Below are 20,128 nucleotides of genomic sequence, written 5' to 3'. Positions count from 1 at the left end.
GGCAGAAGGCTATTGCAAAGGCCTGTTTATTGTCGAGTATCCAAATTCTCACCAGCTTGATTTGAGGAAAATACGAGCATGAAATAGGGAAAGCTGTGAAATTAAATTTTCTTAAAAAAACTGAAATATGTTTATTTCAGATAGATATATTTTTGAACTAGACTAATAAAGAATTGTTAATAGTGGCTATGTTACCTGCCTCACTAAATAGATTAAAAATTAACTGGGCATGTTTTCATATCAATTATTTGTGTGCTTATAAAAAACTAAAGAATATTTGAAAATAGTTTGTAGTCATCATGTGTTAAGATGGTCACCCTGCTTATCATTTATTTCACTCATTTGCTGACCAAATGACAACAAATAATGATATTTAGTGGTATATCCTTTGACACCTCTGTGTGGGCTCTGATGACTTCCCGTGGAGTCCGGGGCTCGTGGCTGTCTTCCTCCTCCCTTGCCTGCCAGGTGCCAGGCTCTGTGTTTATGTGCAGCATCTCCATAGTCCTCAGAGCAGCGTTAAGAGATAGGCATTGTCATCCTGTCTTGCAGGTGGGGAAACGAGGCTCCAGAAGGTTCTGTGACTTGCCCCAGGTTCCTAAGTGAGAGAAGCAGGACTGGGCCCAGATCTCCTAGAATTCCTGGGCTCTTTCTGGTATATCACAGGAGCATTTTCTAGTAAGAGTGTGCAGTATTGAAAAAGAGGGAATGCTTCCACACTTTTCCCAAGCGAAATATGGTGTGAAAATATTTTCAGGCATTTCTATCAGCAATTAAAAGAAAATATTTTGAAAGCCCTCGGGTATCTAGGCAGCCCTTGATAAAGCATTTGCATCAGCTGCAGTGATGATGGAGTTTGGTTTGGTTCCACACACACTTATGGAAAACAGACTCATTTCTGTCAAAAATACTTCTCAGCTTACTTGTATCCCTCTGAGCAAAGGCATAACAGGGCCTGCCGTCCTGGGGGCTGTGCTTTGGGAAGGCGTGTGGGCCCTGCCCTGGGCTTAGGAAAGAGGGTCCATTGCAGGACACCAGCGGGCGCACAGGCACTTCTGTTTGGTGCTCCTCTGACTTTCTTTCTTTCTTCCCCAGGAGAGTAAGCCAGAGCAGGGCTTGGCTGGAAAGAGCCACAGCACCGGGGAGCAGCCGTCACAGCTTGGCATGGCCACCAGGTACAGTGAGGGTCACCTCGTGTGCTGCAGCTCCTTCCTGTGTCCAGGGTCATGGCGCGTGCCCGTCGCATGCTGATCCGGTTCACCCAACAGCACAGGCCCTGGACGCAGGCCGACCCGGGTTGCAGCCCTGGCTCTTTTATTTACTCCAGGGCCTGGAGCAGTTGACTTCATTTGGTTTCCCATCAATCAGATGGAGGCAGTTGCTCCCTTAGATATCTATTTTGCAAAATAAATGTGAGGCTTAGATGAGATAACGTGACTAGGGCACTTACAGTCTTGCTGTGTGGTAGCGCTTAATATACAGAAGAATAGTAGTAGTCCTGATGATGATGATGATAAATACTAGATTAACAGTGACATGAAAATGTTTCCCTTCTGAAGAAACTTGCCTTTCCTGTAAGTGTAAATATAAGGGAACTGATGTTGATACTTTTCTAAGTATTGATATGGATGCCTATTAACTCGGCATAGGAGACATTAGATTTTGATAGTACTAGTCAATATCTGAGCAAAGGAACAGGCGTGATGTTCGTGCCCAGGGCGTTTTGTCTTCGGGTTAATCTCTTTGTATGGATTTGAGGGTAACTACTCTGAGGGCAGTGCCGTCAGCCACTAATTCTGATGTTGATACTGTATATTGACCCTAAATGACCTAATATAATGCCTTTTACGTATGACCTTGCCTTTACAGTATTCCAATGCTAAAGAAACCCAGGATTGCGTTTCTTATTTAGCAGATGGAAGATGCTAGCAAATTAATCGAAGGCAACGTGCATATCCTAATCATTTTAATATCTTGGAGGCCAAGCCCATGCCTGACACAGAACAGGCATTTCATCGGTGATGTCGAACTGTTACTGAACTGACGAGGTTTTCCGAGTGTATTGCTGACTCATAGGAGAGGCGGGCTTAGATTTCAAGTCCTCAGACCCCTGGCTGTAGCTCTCTGTCGTGAACTATTTTATTTCCAGAATTCATTGTTGGAAGTAGAAACTCATGTGGGTTGCAAGTAAGAAAAAATTTGACTTTCTTATTGGCTGTGGGGAAGGGCGTGCGGGGCCTGAGAGCCGTTTCTGAAGGTGACTGAATGGCCCAGCCAGCGCTGGCCGGGATGTCGTGGGAGGACACCCTTTCTGTTCTCCTTGGTGGCGCCCCGGCGCTGCCCCTGCCCGCCTGACCCTGCGGGTCTGCACCGGAGGGGGACAGGGTTGACGTTTCCCCTCTCACCCTCCGTCTCTGCCCTGTTCCCGGGGAAGGGCTTTCAGGCACGATTCCCTGGATGCTTCCCCAACCTGGAATTTTGAGTTTGACTCTGAGTGAGCTTGGAAGGGAGAAGGCAGGTGCAGTCCTTTGAAGGGACATGTAAAGTGGCCAGGGTAGAGCCAGAAATCCACTGGGACGTGGTTGTTGACGCCTGTTAGTGGGAAGCAGCAGGCTGTAAACAGACTCTGGAGTCAGGCACATCTGGTTTGGAATCCTGGCTTTGGGCAAACTGCCTTCCGTATCTGAGCAAAGGAACAGGCGTGATGTTCGTGCCCAGGGCGGCCGGGGGAGGCTGCACAGGAGGTGGTCACCGCCGTGAGAGGGGACACAATTAAAGATGCCAGCCGATCCTCAGCAGTTCAAACTGGCGGTTTAGCTGCGCTGGAGACGCCCTGCTCTCCTGGAATTCTTTTTGAGAACCTCTCTGTCTTAGCTATGATTTCAAACGTGAGCGGCAGCGTGGGCAGAACGTCAGAGCAGGGACTCTGTCAGCCTTCTGTGTGATCTTCGGTGAATTCCTCAGCCCTTCCTTGTCTCCTCCTCCAGCTGGAAAATGGGGAAGAGAGTGACAGCAGCATCTCAGACCTCGGCTCAGTCATCCTCACCACAGCTTCAGGACAAGCGAGATCCAGAACAAAAAACCCAACAGGGCCACACAGGGGAGGTGCTTGCGGTGACTGTGTGGGAGCTGCCGGGAGGGTGGCTCTGGGGTGACCTGAGGTCACATGCTCATCCTAACTGCAGTTTCAAATGTTTTAAAATATACTCTGCGACATGGCCAAACTCAGGATTTTTGCCAAATTCAGCCTGCAATATGCCTGTCAGACCTGGTGGAAGATGGGCCTGAGGCCCCAAGATGCTTAACAGGGAGAGAACGTGACAGCAGCTGTGCAGGGTCCGGTGTGCAGAGGGTGTGGTTCCACTGTTGTTCAGCAGCCTGGAGGCCCCGGGGAGGACTCTGGGTGGCTTGAGGGTGAGGGGACAGCAGGACACCTGTGCAGCTCTGCCCGAGTTGGAACGTCAGCAGGTGCGGTTTATTTGAAGCATTTTGGATTTTTTTATTACCTGACATGATCCTGTTCAAATGTTGACAACAGTGCTTTTCCTAGTTAAGCAGAAATAGTTTGACTGCTCACCATTCTGAGTTAGTCATGCTGCACTTAATCAATAAGCCCGAAAAATGAAGAATTGACTCTTGTGAAAAGGAATTGAGATTTTGAAAAGTTTTAATATAAAGTTCTTTTTGAGAAACATAAATCTTTTAATTGTGACTGGCATCTTAGACTTTTAGTCTCCTCATTAGATTCATGCAGTTGACGAAGAAAAAGGGCGTTGGAGTGCCTGCCTGATTGACAGATGTGATTGACAGAGCAGTCCCTGTAGTCTCATAATTGAGCAAATGGCATGGCGCCATATAGATCATTAACGTACCATTTGAAGGATTCCTCCTCTGACAGGTGCTAGCTTGGATGTGGCTCCCAGCTACTCAGCTGGACACAGACGTTCAAGCGAGATGAGCCCTTTTGTTTGGTTGCTTCTTGCAGACGCTGTGAAGTGAGCAACGTTCAGTGAGCCGTTGCGGGAGTAGGGGGCAACGGCTACGTTGCTGCTCTCGGGTGCCAGAGTCCCTGAATGACTGTGTCCTCACCCTAAGCCGGAACCACCAGCAGCCAACTGTACAGCTCCCATTTTAGTTTCTGTATCTGTTTTCCTTTCTGTGTTCCCTCAAACAGGGCAAGCTGCACGGATTTAGTCTTGTTTTTTTGAAAGCGGCAGATGGAAATGACAGCTATTCTGCCTTGCCTCCACGTCCCACCAGCAGAGGCACACATCAATCTGTTGTCGCCAAGAGCTTCGGTTCACATTTGGATCTCATTTTACCCAAACTGTTTGGATGGAGCATAAACAGTTCCCGATTCACTGAGGGGCCTGTGGCCTCGCCTCCTTCCGGGTTCCCACCCGGGTGCTCGTCAGGCCGGATTGGCTCCAGGACTGTGTCTCCTCCATCTGTCTGGAAACCTCTAGGTTGTTGTTTCAGAAGGACCAGCCTGGCTCGTGGGATCCGCAGGGCTCGGAAGTGGAGGGAGCATCTGTTGGAACACGCCGTCCTTCAGACGAGCCCCTGGGGCCCGGAGAGAATCCTGTAGTTGGCGAGGCCTTGCCTGGGATGTGTGTCTCCCAGTCTGGTTCTTTCTGTCTGTTGTCTGCCTGCATCCTGAATTTTTTGGTGGGTCAGATGCAGTTTGTTCCTCTGCATTCTAAGATAAGGAGTCAAGCCTGAAAGAAGGGAAGTAACACAGCTGGAAGTTCCTATGGGTTCACACCTGGGTTTTGCAGGTTCTACCTGCAGTGCCATCTCCACTCCGCCTGGAACCAGCCCGCAGTGTCATGGGTGTTGATTTGCCCACAGGTAGCTCAGCCCTGCCCTGGACCCGCAGGATTCTAGCCTGTGCACTCGTCCTTCTCCTTGGACATAGTCACCTGTTCCCATGGCTCGATCACCAAGGGGGTATCCCAGTGAGGGCCAAGTCTGCGACTCCGGCCTGGATTGTTCTGTGCAGCTCCTGGGCCACCAATCTAGCTGCTCCCGGGACGGCCTCTTCTTCCCCCTCGGAGCACTTGTCCTGCTGTGTTGTGATTGTTTAGACAAAAAGCCCCAGAGAGCGGGGGCTGGGGTGCTAGCTGTCCCATCTACGTCCAGCACAGTGTGAATAAGTGTTGGTTGAGTGAGCTGAGCTCCAGTCCCCCAGCCTGCAGTCCAGAGGCTGCCTCTCACGGGGCCAGGGAGCAGGTGTGTAGGGAGGGGCAGCTCATTCTAGACGTGGAAAGAGCCAGTCTCCGCCTCAGAGGTGGTAGAAATAACACAGAAGCAGGGTGCTGAATAATGGTGTCGTTTCAAGTCTCCCCTGGTTTGGGGCAACATTGGTTTGTAGGACCTGCTTCTGGAATGAGTACATACGGGCTAAGAAAGCAGCAGGCTGCATGGGAGATACCTCAACATTTCCGGTGAAGGGAGGAGAGGCAAAGGAGGAAACAGGAGGCAGGAGGAGAGGGCACGGGGGCGTAGAGAGGTGAGAGTTCATTGAGATAGAAAGATAAGATGGGGCTTTGCATAAAGGGCCGTGCCTACAGGAAGCCTCGCAGGAAGGTGTGCCCCTGAGGAGTTGGGACGCACCTGCTGGGGGCCACCAGCCTTTTCCATTTAGCCTGGCAAACATTTGTTAAACACTTTGTGTAGCATTAAGGCATTTTTAAAGATAATGGTCCTGGGAAGCAGAGCTAATACTGCTGGGTTGGGGCTTATGCTGTAGCACGATTTTAATCTAGGGACCAACTAATTACTGACATGCTTTGCATGAACTATGTAACGAAAATGAGCCTGCTTCCCACCTGCACCTCCCAGCTCCCCTCCGAATGGGAGAGCCTAGAAGAGCTGGGAACATTGGCCTCTGCATTCTGTACAGGAAAATAAGGAGCCCTGCTCGTGGGACAGGGGCTTAGGGATTCTGGAGGAGGGTTCGTGAGACTCCTTGTCTTCACCAGCACCTGTTCGGAAGTCCTGGAATGCCCTCATTGTTTGGACTTGTGGATTGGAGCGGTGGATACAGGGAACTGATGAGTCGGATGTGTAGACATTTGGACTCCTTGTGCTTGGCCTGCAGCCTTAGTCGGGGAAGGGACAAGAACGTTTGTGAGCGTCCCTCTAGGCAAGAAGGAAGTTAACCTTACTGATCGGGGAGAGGAGCCCTTGGTTTAGAATAGAGTGATGATAGCTAGTAAATAGGGCCGTGAGTAAGGAGAGGTGGCCCCAGATGAATAATGCGCAAGCCATATGAATGGGACTTATGAGATTCATTGATAAATGTGATGGTGGATGGCATAGAACCACCCAGGAGCAGCGCTCGGGAGAGACCCGCTGACTCCGCCATTGATTGCGGGCTAATGCATTTTTAATGGCTACCCAGATGCATTTCCTAATTGGTGATTACATCACTGTGTGTTCCAGAATAAAGCATGAGTCATCCTCCAGTGATGAAGAGCACTCAGCTGCCAAGCCGTCGAGCGCGGGCCACCTTGCTCTGTTGTCCAGCGTGGGCTACAAGAAGACCCTCCGGCTGACTTCAGAGCAGCTGGTGAGTGTCCTGTTCTTCCCTCGCCGTGTTTGTGGCCACTGGCCAAGGCACGGCCGCCCAGACTCCGAGGACGGGATGGTCTGGGTGTCCCTCTCGCCCTCTGGCTCCCACTTTTACTCCTGGCACCTCTTCTATCCCAGAGTGCCTACTGCCCTCTGGCTACCTCAAGACCCCCTTTTGGTACCCCGTGTTTTCACCCTGACACCAGCACCTGTGCAGGCTGGCTCGTCAGTGTTACTTCCCCTTGGGTTCCCTGACGCAGCCCTGGCGGCTCCTGTTTTCAAGTGTTAGAGGAAGGCAGCCTGATGGAGCTAATTTATGCTGAGGTGTAAATGACTGATAGACCAAAATCTCACAGGAGTCTTTCCACTTTGAGAGCTAACTCAAATGCATCTCTTAAATTGGGGAAAATCAAGCAATTATGATGGGATCTAGAGAATTTTTTCTTTTTTTTTTGGCTTGAGGAAGATTAGCCCTGAGCTAACATCTGTGCCAGTCTTCCTCCATTTTGTATGTGGGACGCCTCCACAGCGTGGCTGATGAGTGGGGTAGGTGCACACCCGGGATCCGAACCCGGGCTGCTGAAGCCGAGTGCATGAACTTTAGCCACTCAGCCACAGGGCCGGCCCCCAGTCACAATGTTGTTTTTGTGTGTGAGTCTACGGCCCGTTTTAATCAGGCCCTTACCTGGGCTCTGTTACCCAGGAGCAGTCAGTGAGCAAGTATCCGTGTTCTTTTCCTTGTATCCTGAGAGTGAGTGAGGGCCAGGCTTAGCTGTGGTGGTGCTTATTGGGAAAAGATAACAGACAGGCCCAGACACCCACTTAATGCCACAAGTGCCACCCTGCAGCCTGGCAGTCCTTGTGTAGCTGCGTGGTGCGCAGCTCCAACCAGTGGCGCTGGGGGAGGCCTGCATGCAGTCAGGCGGCTTGTGGGCCTGTGTGCCAGAGGCTCCCAGCAAAGAGATGCACACCGCCAAACGGTAACTTTGCTTTCTGAATCTGGCGTGGTTTTCCTGAGTCTAAGCTCTGTGCTTCTGGATATGAGATGTGCTTGGTCACTGAGACTGCTTTCGTCCCATCTGTGTCAGTATAATAGTCCTTAAAAACATGGTCATTTAGAGAAACCTGTTTCCACACCTGGCTTGAGTTTATCTCCCCAGCTGTGGCCTTTCGTATTTAGTTACGGAGGAGTAAGTGTGACCTGTTCTGAAGCTGTGATTTATTTTGCTGGGCCTTATAGCCTGTCATTTAGCCCTCTCTGACAGTTCTCATCCAGAAATACTGGATCAGCTTAGCGCTGTCTTTGGAGGTAGAACAGCATTGCAGAAAGTGGGTGAGCTGCATTGTAAGTGGGTCTGAGAGGAGAGCTGGGGTCCAGGTTGTCCAAACCCTGGAAAGAGCCATCCTGGTCTGGAGCAAGACAGAGAAAGAAAGAATGGTACAGTGGCCTTTGTTGTGAGTGCTGTCGAGTGGATTCCTTCTGCCACCTAGCGCCCTGTGGACAGCAGAGCGGAACCCTGCCCTGTCTTTCTGTGCCCTCCTCTCCCCTTCCTGCCCTGTATCAGACAGTGCTCCCTGCTGTTCACAGGGTTTGCATGGCCAGTTTTTTCAGGAATGGGTGCCAGGTCCTTCTTCCTAGTCTGCCTTAGTCTGGAAGCTCCTTTGAAACCTGTCCACCGTGGGTGACCCTGCTGGTATTTGAAATACTGGCGGCATAGCTTTCAGCATCCCAGTAACACGCAGCCACCACAGTGTGACACTGACAGATTGGCCTGTGCGTCCCCGACCGGGAAACGAACCTGGGCCACGGCGTTGAGCGTGCTGGATCTTAAGCACTAGGCCACCAGGGCTGGCCAGGGCAGTGATTTTTTAAAAAATCCTAATCCAGCTTTTCATGGAACAGAAACCAAATATCCCTCAATCTGGGCCTTCCCCTCAAGCAGACACATAATTCATGTTTTTCAGAAAAGCTTAAAGTTGAAGAATGGCCCCAATGATGTGGTTTTCAGCGTCACCACACAGTATCAAGGCACGTGCCGCTGTGAAGGCACCATCTATTTGTGGAACTGGGACGACAAAGTCATCATTTCTGATATCGACGGAACAATCACTAGGTAGGTCCAGTGGATCCGGGGCTGTGGGAGAGCTCTTACCTTCATCGGTCGGGACCCCTGGGCCTGGGCCAGCATTCCAGTTCTCCTCCGCTGCCGTCGTGGAGCTCCTGCAGTGCAGTTTGCTGTGTAGTCCGTGCTGCTCATGGAGTCTTTGCTCCTTGATTCGCAGCTGCAGCTGGGGCTTAGTGGTTGTTTCCATGGACGGTGTCGGCTCCCTGATTTTGTTGCTCACGTGGATGCTTCTAAAGAGCACCATTCTGCATGGCCTTTTCCCTTTGATGTAGCACATGATGCAGTGGAAGGTGCCCCTTTGCCTGTTAACATATCCTTCTCTGAGCATGGTCTCATTTGATGACTTTAGCTTTGGGCTTTCTATCCAGAAAGTAAGTCGTGGGTCTCATTTGCATTTTTTTGTTAGGCATTTATGATGTGATGAATTGGAATGAACTTTTTTTTTCCTTTTGTGACATCCTTTTAATTTTATTTTTCTCATTTTTATCTTTACGTAGATCAGATACTCTCGGCCACATTTTGCCCACCCTCGGGAAGGATTGGACCCACCAGGGCATTGCTAAACTGTACCATAAAGTGAGCCAGTGAGTGTGGACCGCCTCTTCCCCACCCCTCACGCACGGCTGGTGTACGCACGACGCTGCCCGTGGAATCCTTGCTGCCAGGGTCACTTTCAAAGAGGGGTGCACCTTCACCAGGGAGGGTCAGCAGGGGTGGCGGTGGAGGGTCCTGAGTGCACGGTGAATCCCGCCAGCTTCAGATGTGAGTGTTGTACCAAAGGACAGGAAAGGAATTGGTGGGTGAATCGAGAACTGATGGAGAAAGAAGAAGGTGGCAGCGTTAGGGGAGGCTTGGGGAGTGTCAGAGAGAATCAGGTAAAGAAGTGGTCTGATATATGCCAGTGTCTTATTTTGAGTTTAAAAGGTACAGATTCCAAGCAGTTGCAGGGCAGGCCCCATGAGCCAGCCAGCCGTGCACATGTCGTTCACCTGGTCTGGGGGAGCGCTCTGCTGAGTGGCCAAAACACAGGACGGTGGGTCACAGGACAGCACCCGCTGTGGGGCACACACCCGGGACATCAGGGCGGGAGAGTAGGTATTTTGTTGGGCACTTGGGTCACTTCACTTAAATCTTACAGTAATTCTGAACAGCAGATAGTAGCATTTCTGTTTTTAGATGAAATAAACTTAGAGAGTTACAGCGATTTGTCCACATTCCCACAGCTGCTAATGGGCAGAACTCGTTAAAGCCCTGGTCTGTCCGGACCTGAGTCCACTGCTTCTCTCCAGTCCACCTCCAGGCTCCAGAGACAGTCGGGCTTTCTCCCTCCCCAGTACTGGCTTGTGCTTGGTTGCACTTTCTCCATCTTTCTGTGGACTAGAGCCTCCCACATAAGTGAAACCTCTCTCTCCAACGCTTTCTGTTCTCCAGCCAGTTAGGCCTGGAAGGTGCCTTGGGCTGACTCGGGACAGCCCGTCTTTCCATGGGGTAGGACGGAGGGGAAGTTTCACAGTTGGTGAACGTCAGGACAGAGGACCCAGGCCCATCATTCCCACCTGCTGTGCTCACCTCTGGCCCACGGTGGTGGTGATAAGGGGGGATGGGCACTCAGAGCTATCTCCAGTCCTCTGTGGGCACAGACGAACGGAGTACCCTTTCCCACTCCTCATTCATTCATTTGTCCACCGTTTACTGATGCCTGTTGTGTGTCTGGTCCTGTGCTGGTGCTTGGGATGATAGTGAAGTGGACACAGCCTCCGGCCTCCTTTGCCTTATGCTTCTGGGAGGAGGGCCGTGTATCCTGGTGGGATTAAGCTCTGGGTTTTTTAGATGCCCAGCTCATTGGTTTGACCTTACTTTTCTAGATTTCCTCTTTAAAAAATTACATAAGTAATGCATGCTTCTTTCAAAAAGAATAAAAGAAATAAGAAAAATTAGAAGAATGTGAAAGTGCAAAGCTCGTGTCTTCCTCCCTGCTCTGCCACCGGCTAATCCAGGCCCTGCCAGTGAGACTGCTGTGGGCAGTTTGGTTGTGTCTTGCTGTACTTAGAATTCACTTACACGCTCGCCCTGCCCCTGATGCACACACATGTGCTCACATTATTTCATAACATATCCTCCTGTTTCATTACCTGTACGGTTTGCCTCATTCTTGTAACTGTTCCACGAGTCCAGTGCTGTGGGTAGGCCATCCTTTAACTGGTCCTCCACTGGTACACGTGGTAGGTAGTTCTGGTTTTTCACCGTTTCCAGCAGTGAGGCAGTGAGCGTCTACACAGAGGGTCTGTTCTATATAAGGAGCGTGTCAATGAGTAAAGAAAGCACGCACTCAGGGAAGGCCTACTGTAAAGTGGATTCCCAGGAGCAGGCTGTTGGGTCAAAGGATGAGCACATTCAAAGGTTTGATCAATATTCCCAAATCGCTCTCTAGAAGGTTCTTGCAGTCTGTGCTCCCGCAGACGGTGTGTGTGCAGACCCCTTTCCCCACGACCTCACCGTGGGCTGACCTTTTGTTAGAAGGATTAATCACCGATGAGCTGCCTTGACTTGCATGACACTGAAAACTGCATCTATTTTTAGTTGAAAGAAACCCTCCTACGTCAGGATACTGAGTAGTTCACAGCCTGATTCTTTTTGGTTTTTGGAACATAAATCTATTCCTGTCCTTACTGTAACATTAAAAAAAAAAAAAAGGCACAGTTGCATTTTTTTTTTTTGTCTTGATTTATGTCTCTCTTGGATTTTCCCAGAAAAGACACCTTCTTGAAAAGTGAAATTGTGTAGCTTACCAAGAAACACCTGACGTTCTTGTCTTTGGTTGGTCGGTTTAGGATGAGAGAAGTCTGTTGGTGAGGATCTGAGAATAGTGCCGAAAGCTTCTTGTATTTTCGTTTGGGTTGAGAGGAATCGGCCTGACATGTATTTGTTCATTGAGTTCGATATGTGTCCTGTGGCACCCAGACAATCAGGCCAGTGCGATTGGCGGTGATGGTCAGGCTTCCGGAGCAGCTGTCTCGAGCACAGCCCGGCCCTGGCCCTCAGGGCTCCGTCCTGCGCACCCGTCACGTGAAGAGCGAGCTCCTTGGTGTGGCTTTGGAAACCCAGCCGTTTTGGGTGCCAACCTTCTGCTAGGTCCTGGTTTTCTGCTGCTTCTCCCCCGAGCTGCTTGCTCTAATCCAGGCTGACTGTGTCCTCACTCCGTGCTTCATTGTCCCGTCTTCCAGCCTATGCTCCTTGGATGGCCTCTGCACTGCAGGCCTTTGCTGCTCAACGTTTTTTCAGCCTGTAATGCCCGGCTCATGCACCACAGTCCTTGTGAAGCCTTTCCAGGCTAGAGTCGGTGACCCTGGGCGGCTCTCATCTCCTCCTCCTCTGGGCTTACTGAGCGCTTTATTGACACCAAGGGCTTGGCCTGGCTGGTGGCCTCGGTCCCATCACAGAGACCTCGCCCGGGCTGGACACAGTGTGCAGTTTCCGCAGCTGACTGTCGGTTGAGTGCACGCTGTCTCTCCAGGGTCTCGGCAGCCGTAGCAGGGGAAGGTGAGAACCCATCGGGTTGTGACTCTCTCTTCTCGTGAGTCCAAGGCGTTCTTTCTTTCTTACTTGTGACTACCCAGAGATGTGTTAGGGAAACAGTCAGCCGGCTAGAGTGCCAGGAAGGAGATGCCGTTTAATTTGGGATTTTTGGACTGATCTTAGGATCTTAGGATTTTTGGACTGATTGCTCTTTCATGACACTGCTTTCCTTGAATTTGGGTCCCACTTAAATTGTATACACTGCAGTATTTTGTCTAATGAAAAAACCAGTCTTGCCTATAGCCACTTGCCTGGAAACAAGAGAAAATGAGGGCAATTAAACTTATTTTTGCTGAATGTAATTACCTGTTTGAATACGCTCAGCTGGTGAAAAATGGTCTTTCAGGCTGATTGTCACCTTGTTCATAGAGAGGATATAAAGCTTTCTGGGTTATTGATTTAACAAAGCTTATTGGTTATTGATTAAAAAGAACTACAGCAAATACAAATGGAAGATGTATGAAACTCCTTCATATTCAAATATGTTCAATACGTAGAAGAAAAGTAAAGAAGGATTATTTCCTGAAGTATCTAGATCATTGAGCCAATAGGTCTTTTAGGGGCTAAATTTGGACAGTAATTAGTCTGATTTCTACCTTACTTGGTATAAATTTTTATATTCATGTAGCCAGAAGTCACTGTCTCTGCGACAGGGAGAATGAATGCTTACTGTCTTTTCATAGATCAGTTAGTTCATCGGTGGCCCAAGGAATGTATCATGTGAAGCTGGCGTCCTGAAGATGGGAAATACCCATTAGCAGACTTATGAGGGTCTTTTTTCTTCTCTTGCCACAGCAGTTACTTATTTCTTTGACCTCAGGTCGTCTTGGGTTATTGCTGTCATTACTATCTGCTGCTAAGGGAGAGGATCATGTGCTGAACACGGGGTCAGGGGACCTGGAGTCTAGAGGTGACAGCCGTCAGCTCCCCACAGACCCCCAGACGTCGTTCCCCACTGCGAGCTTTGGTTTCCTCGTCTTGAAAATGAGAAAGTTAGACTAGGTGGTCCCTTAGGTCACTGCTGGCCGGGCGTGCTCTGCCGCTGGCTGTGTGGTTGAAGTCACACGTGTGTGTGAACAGCGGAGGGGGCTTTTGCAAGCCCCGCCTTAGAGAGAATCCCTGGGATTTCGCTGACTGACTGCAAAGCCGTCATGCCGGGACTGAGCGCGGGGCTGCGTGGGGCTGAGCATGGTGCTGCGTGGGGCTGTGTGCGGTGCTGAGCGCGGTGCTGCGTGGGGCTGTGCGCGGTGCTGAGCGCGGTGCTGCGTGGGGCTGTGCGCGGTGCTGAGCGCGGTGCTGCGTGGGGCTGTGCGCGGTGCTGAGCGCGGTGCTGCGTGGGGCTGCGGTGCTGCACTGGGTGCTGCGGGCCCCTGCCCTCAGGGATCCCGTGATCGCGCAGGAGCAGACGGTGGCGCTCCGCGTCACGAGGCAGTGATGGGAAGGTGCAATGAGAGCTGCAGTTCAGGGACGTAAGTGAAGGAGAGATTTATTCCGATTGGACGAGGGAGGAACCAAAGGAGGTTTCAGTGAGAAGGGGGCACTTGAGCTGAGCCTTGTCGGATGAGCAGGGTCTCGACAGAGAGGAGAGCTCATCTGGGGTGGAAGTAGGATGAGCGCAGGGCTCACGGAGAGGGAGGCGCGTGCGGAGGGCCGGGTGGGAGTAAATGAAACGGAAAGCCAGCCGCACCGGATCGCAGAGGGCCTTGGAGGCCGGGCTGGGAACAAGCCTGACTTTGGCGCAAGCCTTCCTTTCTCGAGGTAGCAGGCGAATGGCCTTCCTCTAGGACTGCAAATGGGGCTGCAGAGGAACCTTCTCCCTACAACGGTGGCTTTCAACTGAGGGCGATTTTGCCGGCCATGGGATTCGCGGCAGTGTCTGGAGACATTTTTGGTTGTTGATTTAGCATGCCAGGGATGCTGCTAAGTAGCTTACAACGCAGCGTCATAGGGAGCCCCCCCCGCAAACAACTATTTATCCAGTTGTCCAAGATGTCAGTAGTTGAGAAACTCCAGTCTGGACGTTTATCTTGGAAAATACTCCCAAAGGTTATCTTTCCAAAGTGTTTAACTATCTTTCTGGGCCAAGCGTTTTCAGAGGGGTGTAGAGATTGGGATAGATGGAGAAACTTTGTACCAAGCCTGGCCGTGGGATGCTCTTCCTTTTTGGCTCTGGTGTTTCCCCAGGGGCCTGTTGCAGTTGCTGAGATAGTGAGGGATAAGGGTGATCCAGACTGTGGATTGCACCTCCGTTCACTGGTAGTTCCTCAGGCAGGGCTTGCCCTTCCCACCCCTGGGGTCCCTCGTGTCCACCTTTGCTCTGTCACGTGTCCTGTGTCTGTCATTGTCACTTTCCCTAAAGCACTCCCTGTTCCGTAGGGCACGGCTGTGCTGGGCCCCACGTGCACACCGAGCCCAGCCTGGGGCCTGGCCAGGAGTGCCCCGTGGCTGTGCACTGGTGGAAGGAGCATGTCCTGCTGCTGGCTGCCCTTCTGAGCAAAGGGGAGGAGTCTTACCCACGAGGGGCTCCATTGAGAGCAAGCTTTGTGGCTTGGTGCCACCTGGGCAATGGATGGGAGCACTGGGAATTTCAGACAGCGTTGGTGGGGGTGAAGTCTCTGGAAAGGTGATCCCCGCTGCCACCAACACGCATCTCTCCCATCAGGACATCTCGGGTGGAATTTCCAGCTAAGTTTAGTGACGGCCTTTGCGGCAGAACACTTGCATGGCGAGAATGATGCCGTGGCATGATCAGACCATGAAATGGATTTGAAAATCAAGTTTGAGTAAAATTGTCATCTCAGACCTTGCAGGTGGCAGCTTTTAGGACTTTGATGTGAAAAGCCGTCGACAGAAATAGTGATTTTTTTTAAAAGATTGCATTAATTAGAAAGCTAAGATACAAAGATGTTTAATTAAAAAGGTTGCTTGATTTTCAGATGCATCCCTGTATTCCAGATAAGCCGATATTTCTAGACTCTCTTTGTCTTAAAACTTTCCTGTTTCTGGGTGTTAAAGAACATGTTAAGCGAGGCTAGAGACAGGTCGTCCGGCCAGCGTGAAGTATTTATGGCGGAACAGGAGGTCGGACAGGAAGTGGGCAGTTTGTATTCGCTCATTCAGCAAGTATTTACTAAGTGTCTCCTGCCTGCCAAGCGCTGTTTTTGGCACTGGGGTTACAGCAAGGAAGGAGACGAAGTCCCCACCCTCCTGGAGTGTATGGATTAACGAGTGATGCAGTCGAACAAGGGTCCGTAACATTCCATTTGTCATAAGTGCTGTGAGGAAAAGTAAACAGAGCAAGGGTGCAGTGCCTGGGCGAGGGGAAGGCAGGGGGTGTTTGATTAAATAAAGGGACAAGGAAAGGGTTCTCTGAGGAGGTGACATCTGAGCAAAGACCTAGATGAGGTGAGGGAGCGAGTGAGCCTGAGGGGGAACAGTGGGGAACAGAGTTCCAGGCAGCAGGAACAGCACGAGCAGGTGCCCAGCACAGGAATGCACGTGGCGAGTGAGAGGAACCGTGAGAACACCTGTGTGGGGAGCCCGGAGCAAGGGAGCAGATGGGCTGGAGAGAAAGGCGGGGACCAGGTCTTACTGGCCTCGCAGGTTGTGGCAGAGAGTTTGGATTATATCTGACAGAAATGGCAGGGCTTTGGAGAGCTTTGGGCATGAGTTGACTAAATTTTAAGTTTTCTTTCTGAGTGCAGCCTTGATGGGGGGCAGGAATAGAGGTGAGAGTCCCTGTCCTGGAGGTTGGGGGACATGTGAGGGCAGAGCTGAGAGGACCTGGTAATGAGTAGGGGTGGAGGTGGTAGTGAGGAAAAGTGGAAACCCAGAGTGGCCCCTGAGATTTTGGCTTCACCCTGGGTTAACAGGGTGCTGCTTGCTGAGGTGGGAAGGCTTGGGAGGGGCGCCTGAGTGCGTTCACTTATGATGTGCCATGGGTGAGATGCTGTTGTGTATCTAATGGGTGATGTGGAGTGTGCAGTTCACACATTGGCCTTGGAGCTTCAGAGATGAGTCTGGACTGGAAATACAAATTTGGGAGACATCAGTGTATAGATGGTGTTTAAAAATTTTTTAGTATGTTTTACTTAATCCAATATATTAAAGATATTACCATTTAAACATGCAATCATATAAAAATTATTTTTTTGGTGAGGAAGATTTGCCCTGGGCTAACATCTGTGCCATTCTTCCTCTATTTTGTATGTGAGTCACTGCCACAGCATGGCTGGTGAGTGGAGTAGATCCACACTCGGGATCCATACCCGTGAACCTGGGCCTCTGAAGCAGAGTGTGCTGAACTTTAACCACTCAGCCATGGGGCTGGCTCCAATATAAAAATTATTAAGGGGATGTATCTTATTTTTTGTTTCTATAGTAAGCCTTTGAAACTTGGTGTATATTTTATATTCGCAGCATGTCTCATTTTGGACACTAAGTTTTCAATGGTTAAAAAAAAATGGAAAGGTAGTGTCACTAAATCCATGAAGCTGTGTTCAACAGAAGAATGTTCCTGTGAATTGTTTTTCACTCCCAACACTTTTTTTTTTCCTGCTTTTTCTCCCCAAATCCCCACAGTACATAGTTGTATATTTTAGTTGTAGGGCCTTCTAGTTGTGGCATGTGGGACGCCGCCTCAACATGGCCTTGTGAGCAGTGCCATCCATTACTGCTCCCAGGATCCGAACCGCAAAACCCTGGGCTGTCGAAGCAGAGCGTGTGAACTTAACCACTCAGCCACAGGGCCGGCCCCCTCCCAACACTTTTGACACCAGAAATGTGGGGTTTTCTCAGCAAGCAATTCCCAAATTCTCTATACACGTTAACTGGGTGTCCAGCAGTTTAATTTAATTCTGACACCAGCTACCTGTAGTTAGGGTCCCGGACCCCAGGTTAAGGCTCGTTCCCACAAGCTGCCCCTGCTTCAGACGCCAGTTGTGAGTAGTAGGTCCCCAGCTTACCACACCTCTGCCCAACTTGGCTACAGATTGGGGGTTCCCAGAACCCCCTCGTGAGGGTTGATAATTTGCTACATTGGCTCACAGAACCTAGGGAAACCCACTTGCCTGTTTATTATAAAGGATACAAATGAACAGCCAGATGAAGAGGTACATAGGTCGAGGTTCTGCCCCCATGGAGTTGGAGTGCACCACCCTCCCAGCATGTGGATGGCTGCGTTCACCAACCCGGAAGCTCTCCAAACCCCCTTCTCTAGGGTTCTTATGGAAGTTCCATTACTTAGACATGATTGACTAAATCGTTGGCCATTGGTGATTGAGCTCAATCTCCAGCCCCTCTCCTCTCCCTAGAATTTGGGGCGTGGGGCTGAAAGTTCCAATCCTCTAATTGTGTGGTTGGTTCCTCTGGCAACCAGGTCCCATCCTCCAGGAGTCACCTCGTTAGCATTAACTCAGGTGTGGATGAGAGGGGCCTGTTATGAATAACAAAAGATGCTCCTCTTATCCCTGTCACTCAGGAAATTCCAAGGGTTTTAGAAGCTCTGGGCCAGGAAGTGGGGATGAAGATCAAATGTGTGCTTATTATATCACAATATCACAAATATTTTATACTGCTTCAGTTTCAATGTGCGTTTAAAGCCCTGGAAATGGGTGAGATCCCTAGGGGGTGGAGGTGTTGGGAAGAAATGAGGCCCCGGGATCCCAGAGCGCTTGTACATTTGGAGGCCGGGAGCAGATGCAGCCCAGGTGACTCGTCTGGAAAGAGCTGGCTGGTGGGGGGTGGGGGGGCAAAGGAGGAGACTATGGGGTCCTGGAAGCAGAGGAAGAGGGTATTTCGGAGGAAGGAAGGTCACCGGTGTCTGGTGCTCCCAGGAAGTCTGTTCAGACGCGAGTTGAGAAGTCATGCCTGGATTGCTAAGGTGGCATCATAGGTGACCTTGACAAGGGCAGTGAGGAGGGGAACAAGCGTGCTTGGAGTGGGTTGACGGGAGAAGGCACAGTGGAAGTGGAGTCAGTGCAGAAACACAGCTCTTTGAAAGGATTTTGCTACAAGGGGGAACAAAGAAATGGGATTTGCCCCAGAGAGGTAAAACCTAAGAAGGATTTTTTTGTGGTTGTTGTTGGCTTGGCTTGTTTTTAGCGTGAGATGAGAGAGGTTAGAGTATATTTCTGTGCCAATGGGAATTACCCAGTGTAGGGGAGCATTTGATGGAGCATGGGTTGGCGGGGATGGGCTCATTGCTGGCACGAGGTCTGCGAATTGGCAGGTGGGGATGGGGCCCTGTGCCCAGGTGGCTGGGTGGCCCTTGACCAGGAGCAGGCGCTGGCAGTCTGAAGGGTACCGGTGCAGGCGGGTTGGCCAGTCTGACGCATCGAGCCTCAGTTTCCCTAGCAGTAAAGTGGGAGGATAATACCTACGGAACAATGTTCCCGTGAGGATTAAACAGAGTGAGAGATGTGAATGTGCTGAGTAAGTGACAGTCAGATGCATTCAAGCTCATTTCTCCGTTGAAAAGATTTTCTAGAAGGTGGCCTTTTGCTTGGGAGGGAGCCTGCCGCAGTGCCTCTCTTCGTGAAACAGAGAGAGATCAGGGTTTGTGCCTATAAAACAGTTCCACTGCGCGATGCCGTTGACTGTGGATGTTTTGTCTCTTTTTCAGAAATGGATACAAGTTTCTCTACTGCTCTGCGCGTGCCATCGGGATGGCAGACATGACGCGGGGCTATCTGCACTGGGTCAACGAGAGGGGCACGGTGCTGCCCCAGGGGCCCCTGCTGCTGAGCCCGAGCAGTCTCTTTTCCGCCTTGCACAGGTACGCCACGGGGCGTGTCCACCCCCCACCCCAGCTCTGCGGCCGCTTCGGGTGCTCTCTCTCCCTCACTGGAAGTTTTGCAAGAATAGCCTCTTAACAGGTCTTCGCAACCAATATCGCTGCTCCATACTGGGCATCAGAAAAATCATCCTGAAATGAATGTCTGGCGCTTTCACCACCCTTCTTTGGCTCATCCTGGCTCTTGGGATAAAGTCCAGGCTCATCAGCTCAGCCTCCCTTGCCTCTTCATGACCTCCTCTTGCCTTCCTCTCCAGTCTTGTTTCTCTCTAGTTTCGAGATCTCAGACGTGTTGAACTGTCTCCGTTTTCCAGAGTGATGTTCTCTACTCTGAGCCTTCGCAGATGCTGTTCACCTTTTGTGGGTGGCTGCTCCTCGCCCTGTGTTGCTGGGCTGAGTCTTGATGACTCTGAGAATCAACTTGCATTTCGTCTAATCGGGGACCTAGGCTGGGTTGAGTGGCCTCTCTCCCAGCCGCCACCACCCACCTGGCCTGGACTCCCCTATACTCATCTCTGAGAGCTCTAGTCACACTGTTTATTTGAACAGGCCTCTGATAGACTACTGGCCCGTTTCTGATTCCCCTCCTCCCTTCACCTTTGCGCCCGCCTTCAGGGCAGCCAAGCAAAATCCAGTCTGGCCTCCTGGGGTGGGCGAGGAGAACACGAGGCTTCCCTGTAGCTCGAGGCCCAGGGTGGTCTCCCAGACTGCCCTCAAAGTGTAATCTGTTGTGGTCATAACAGGACCTTGGTCCTGCAGAGGCTGGTTGTAAGTATCACAGAGTCATGTCCTTAAGATCCAGTGAGGGGCTTTGGCATGATTCTGCCTCAATTTGAGGACCAGATTAGCTGCTTGCTGCTGCTAACTGTGCAAACACACATACATCTAGAAGGGCCCAAACGCCACGTTGCTTCCTCTTATTTTTCTTGAGCTCCATAGATGCCTTTTCCCTCACAACCTTCTTTTGTGTGAGTCGTCATTTTTTTCATGTAGTAAAAGATCTCACGTTGAAACTTGCGCATTCTGGGGAGGAAATTCAGGCCAAACCTCTGAATGT

At 50.7% G+C, this 20,128-nt stretch overlaps 1 protein-coding gene across 31 annotated transcripts in view; it reads left to right on the top strand.

Moving 5' to 3' along the window:
• The window catches only part of LPIN1 (lipin 1), a 123,726-nt gene that overhangs the window by 93,108 nt on the left and 10,490 nt on the right, over positions 1 to 20,128 (top strand). For all 31 annotated transcript variants that reach the window (XM_005600211.4, XM_070236642.1, XM_005600214.4 and 28 more), the window contains 5 exons: positions 1,096 to 1,175; positions 6,448 to 6,574; positions 8,542 to 8,690; positions 9,200 to 9,286; positions 18,901 to 19,053. In XM_005600211.4, the coding sequence (XP_005600268.1) occupies positions 1,096 to 1,175; positions 6,448 to 6,574; positions 8,542 to 8,690; positions 9,200 to 9,286; positions 18,901 to 19,053 (596 nt within the window). The remainder of the gene's footprint in view (positions 1 to 1,095; positions 1,176 to 6,447; positions 6,575 to 8,541; positions 8,691 to 9,199; positions 9,287 to 18,900; positions 19,054 to 20,128) is intronic.

Source organism: Equus caballus, chromosome 15, assembly GCF_041296265.1.
Source record: "Equus caballus isolate H_3958 breed thoroughbred chromosome 15, TB-T2T, whole genome shotgun sequence".
Classification (NCBI taxonomy): Eukaryota; Metazoa; Chordata; class Mammalia; order Perissodactyla; family Equidae; genus Equus; species Equus caballus.
Note: the sequence above shows the minus strand (reverse complement) of the source record. Positions and strands in the feature narration are given on the sequence as shown.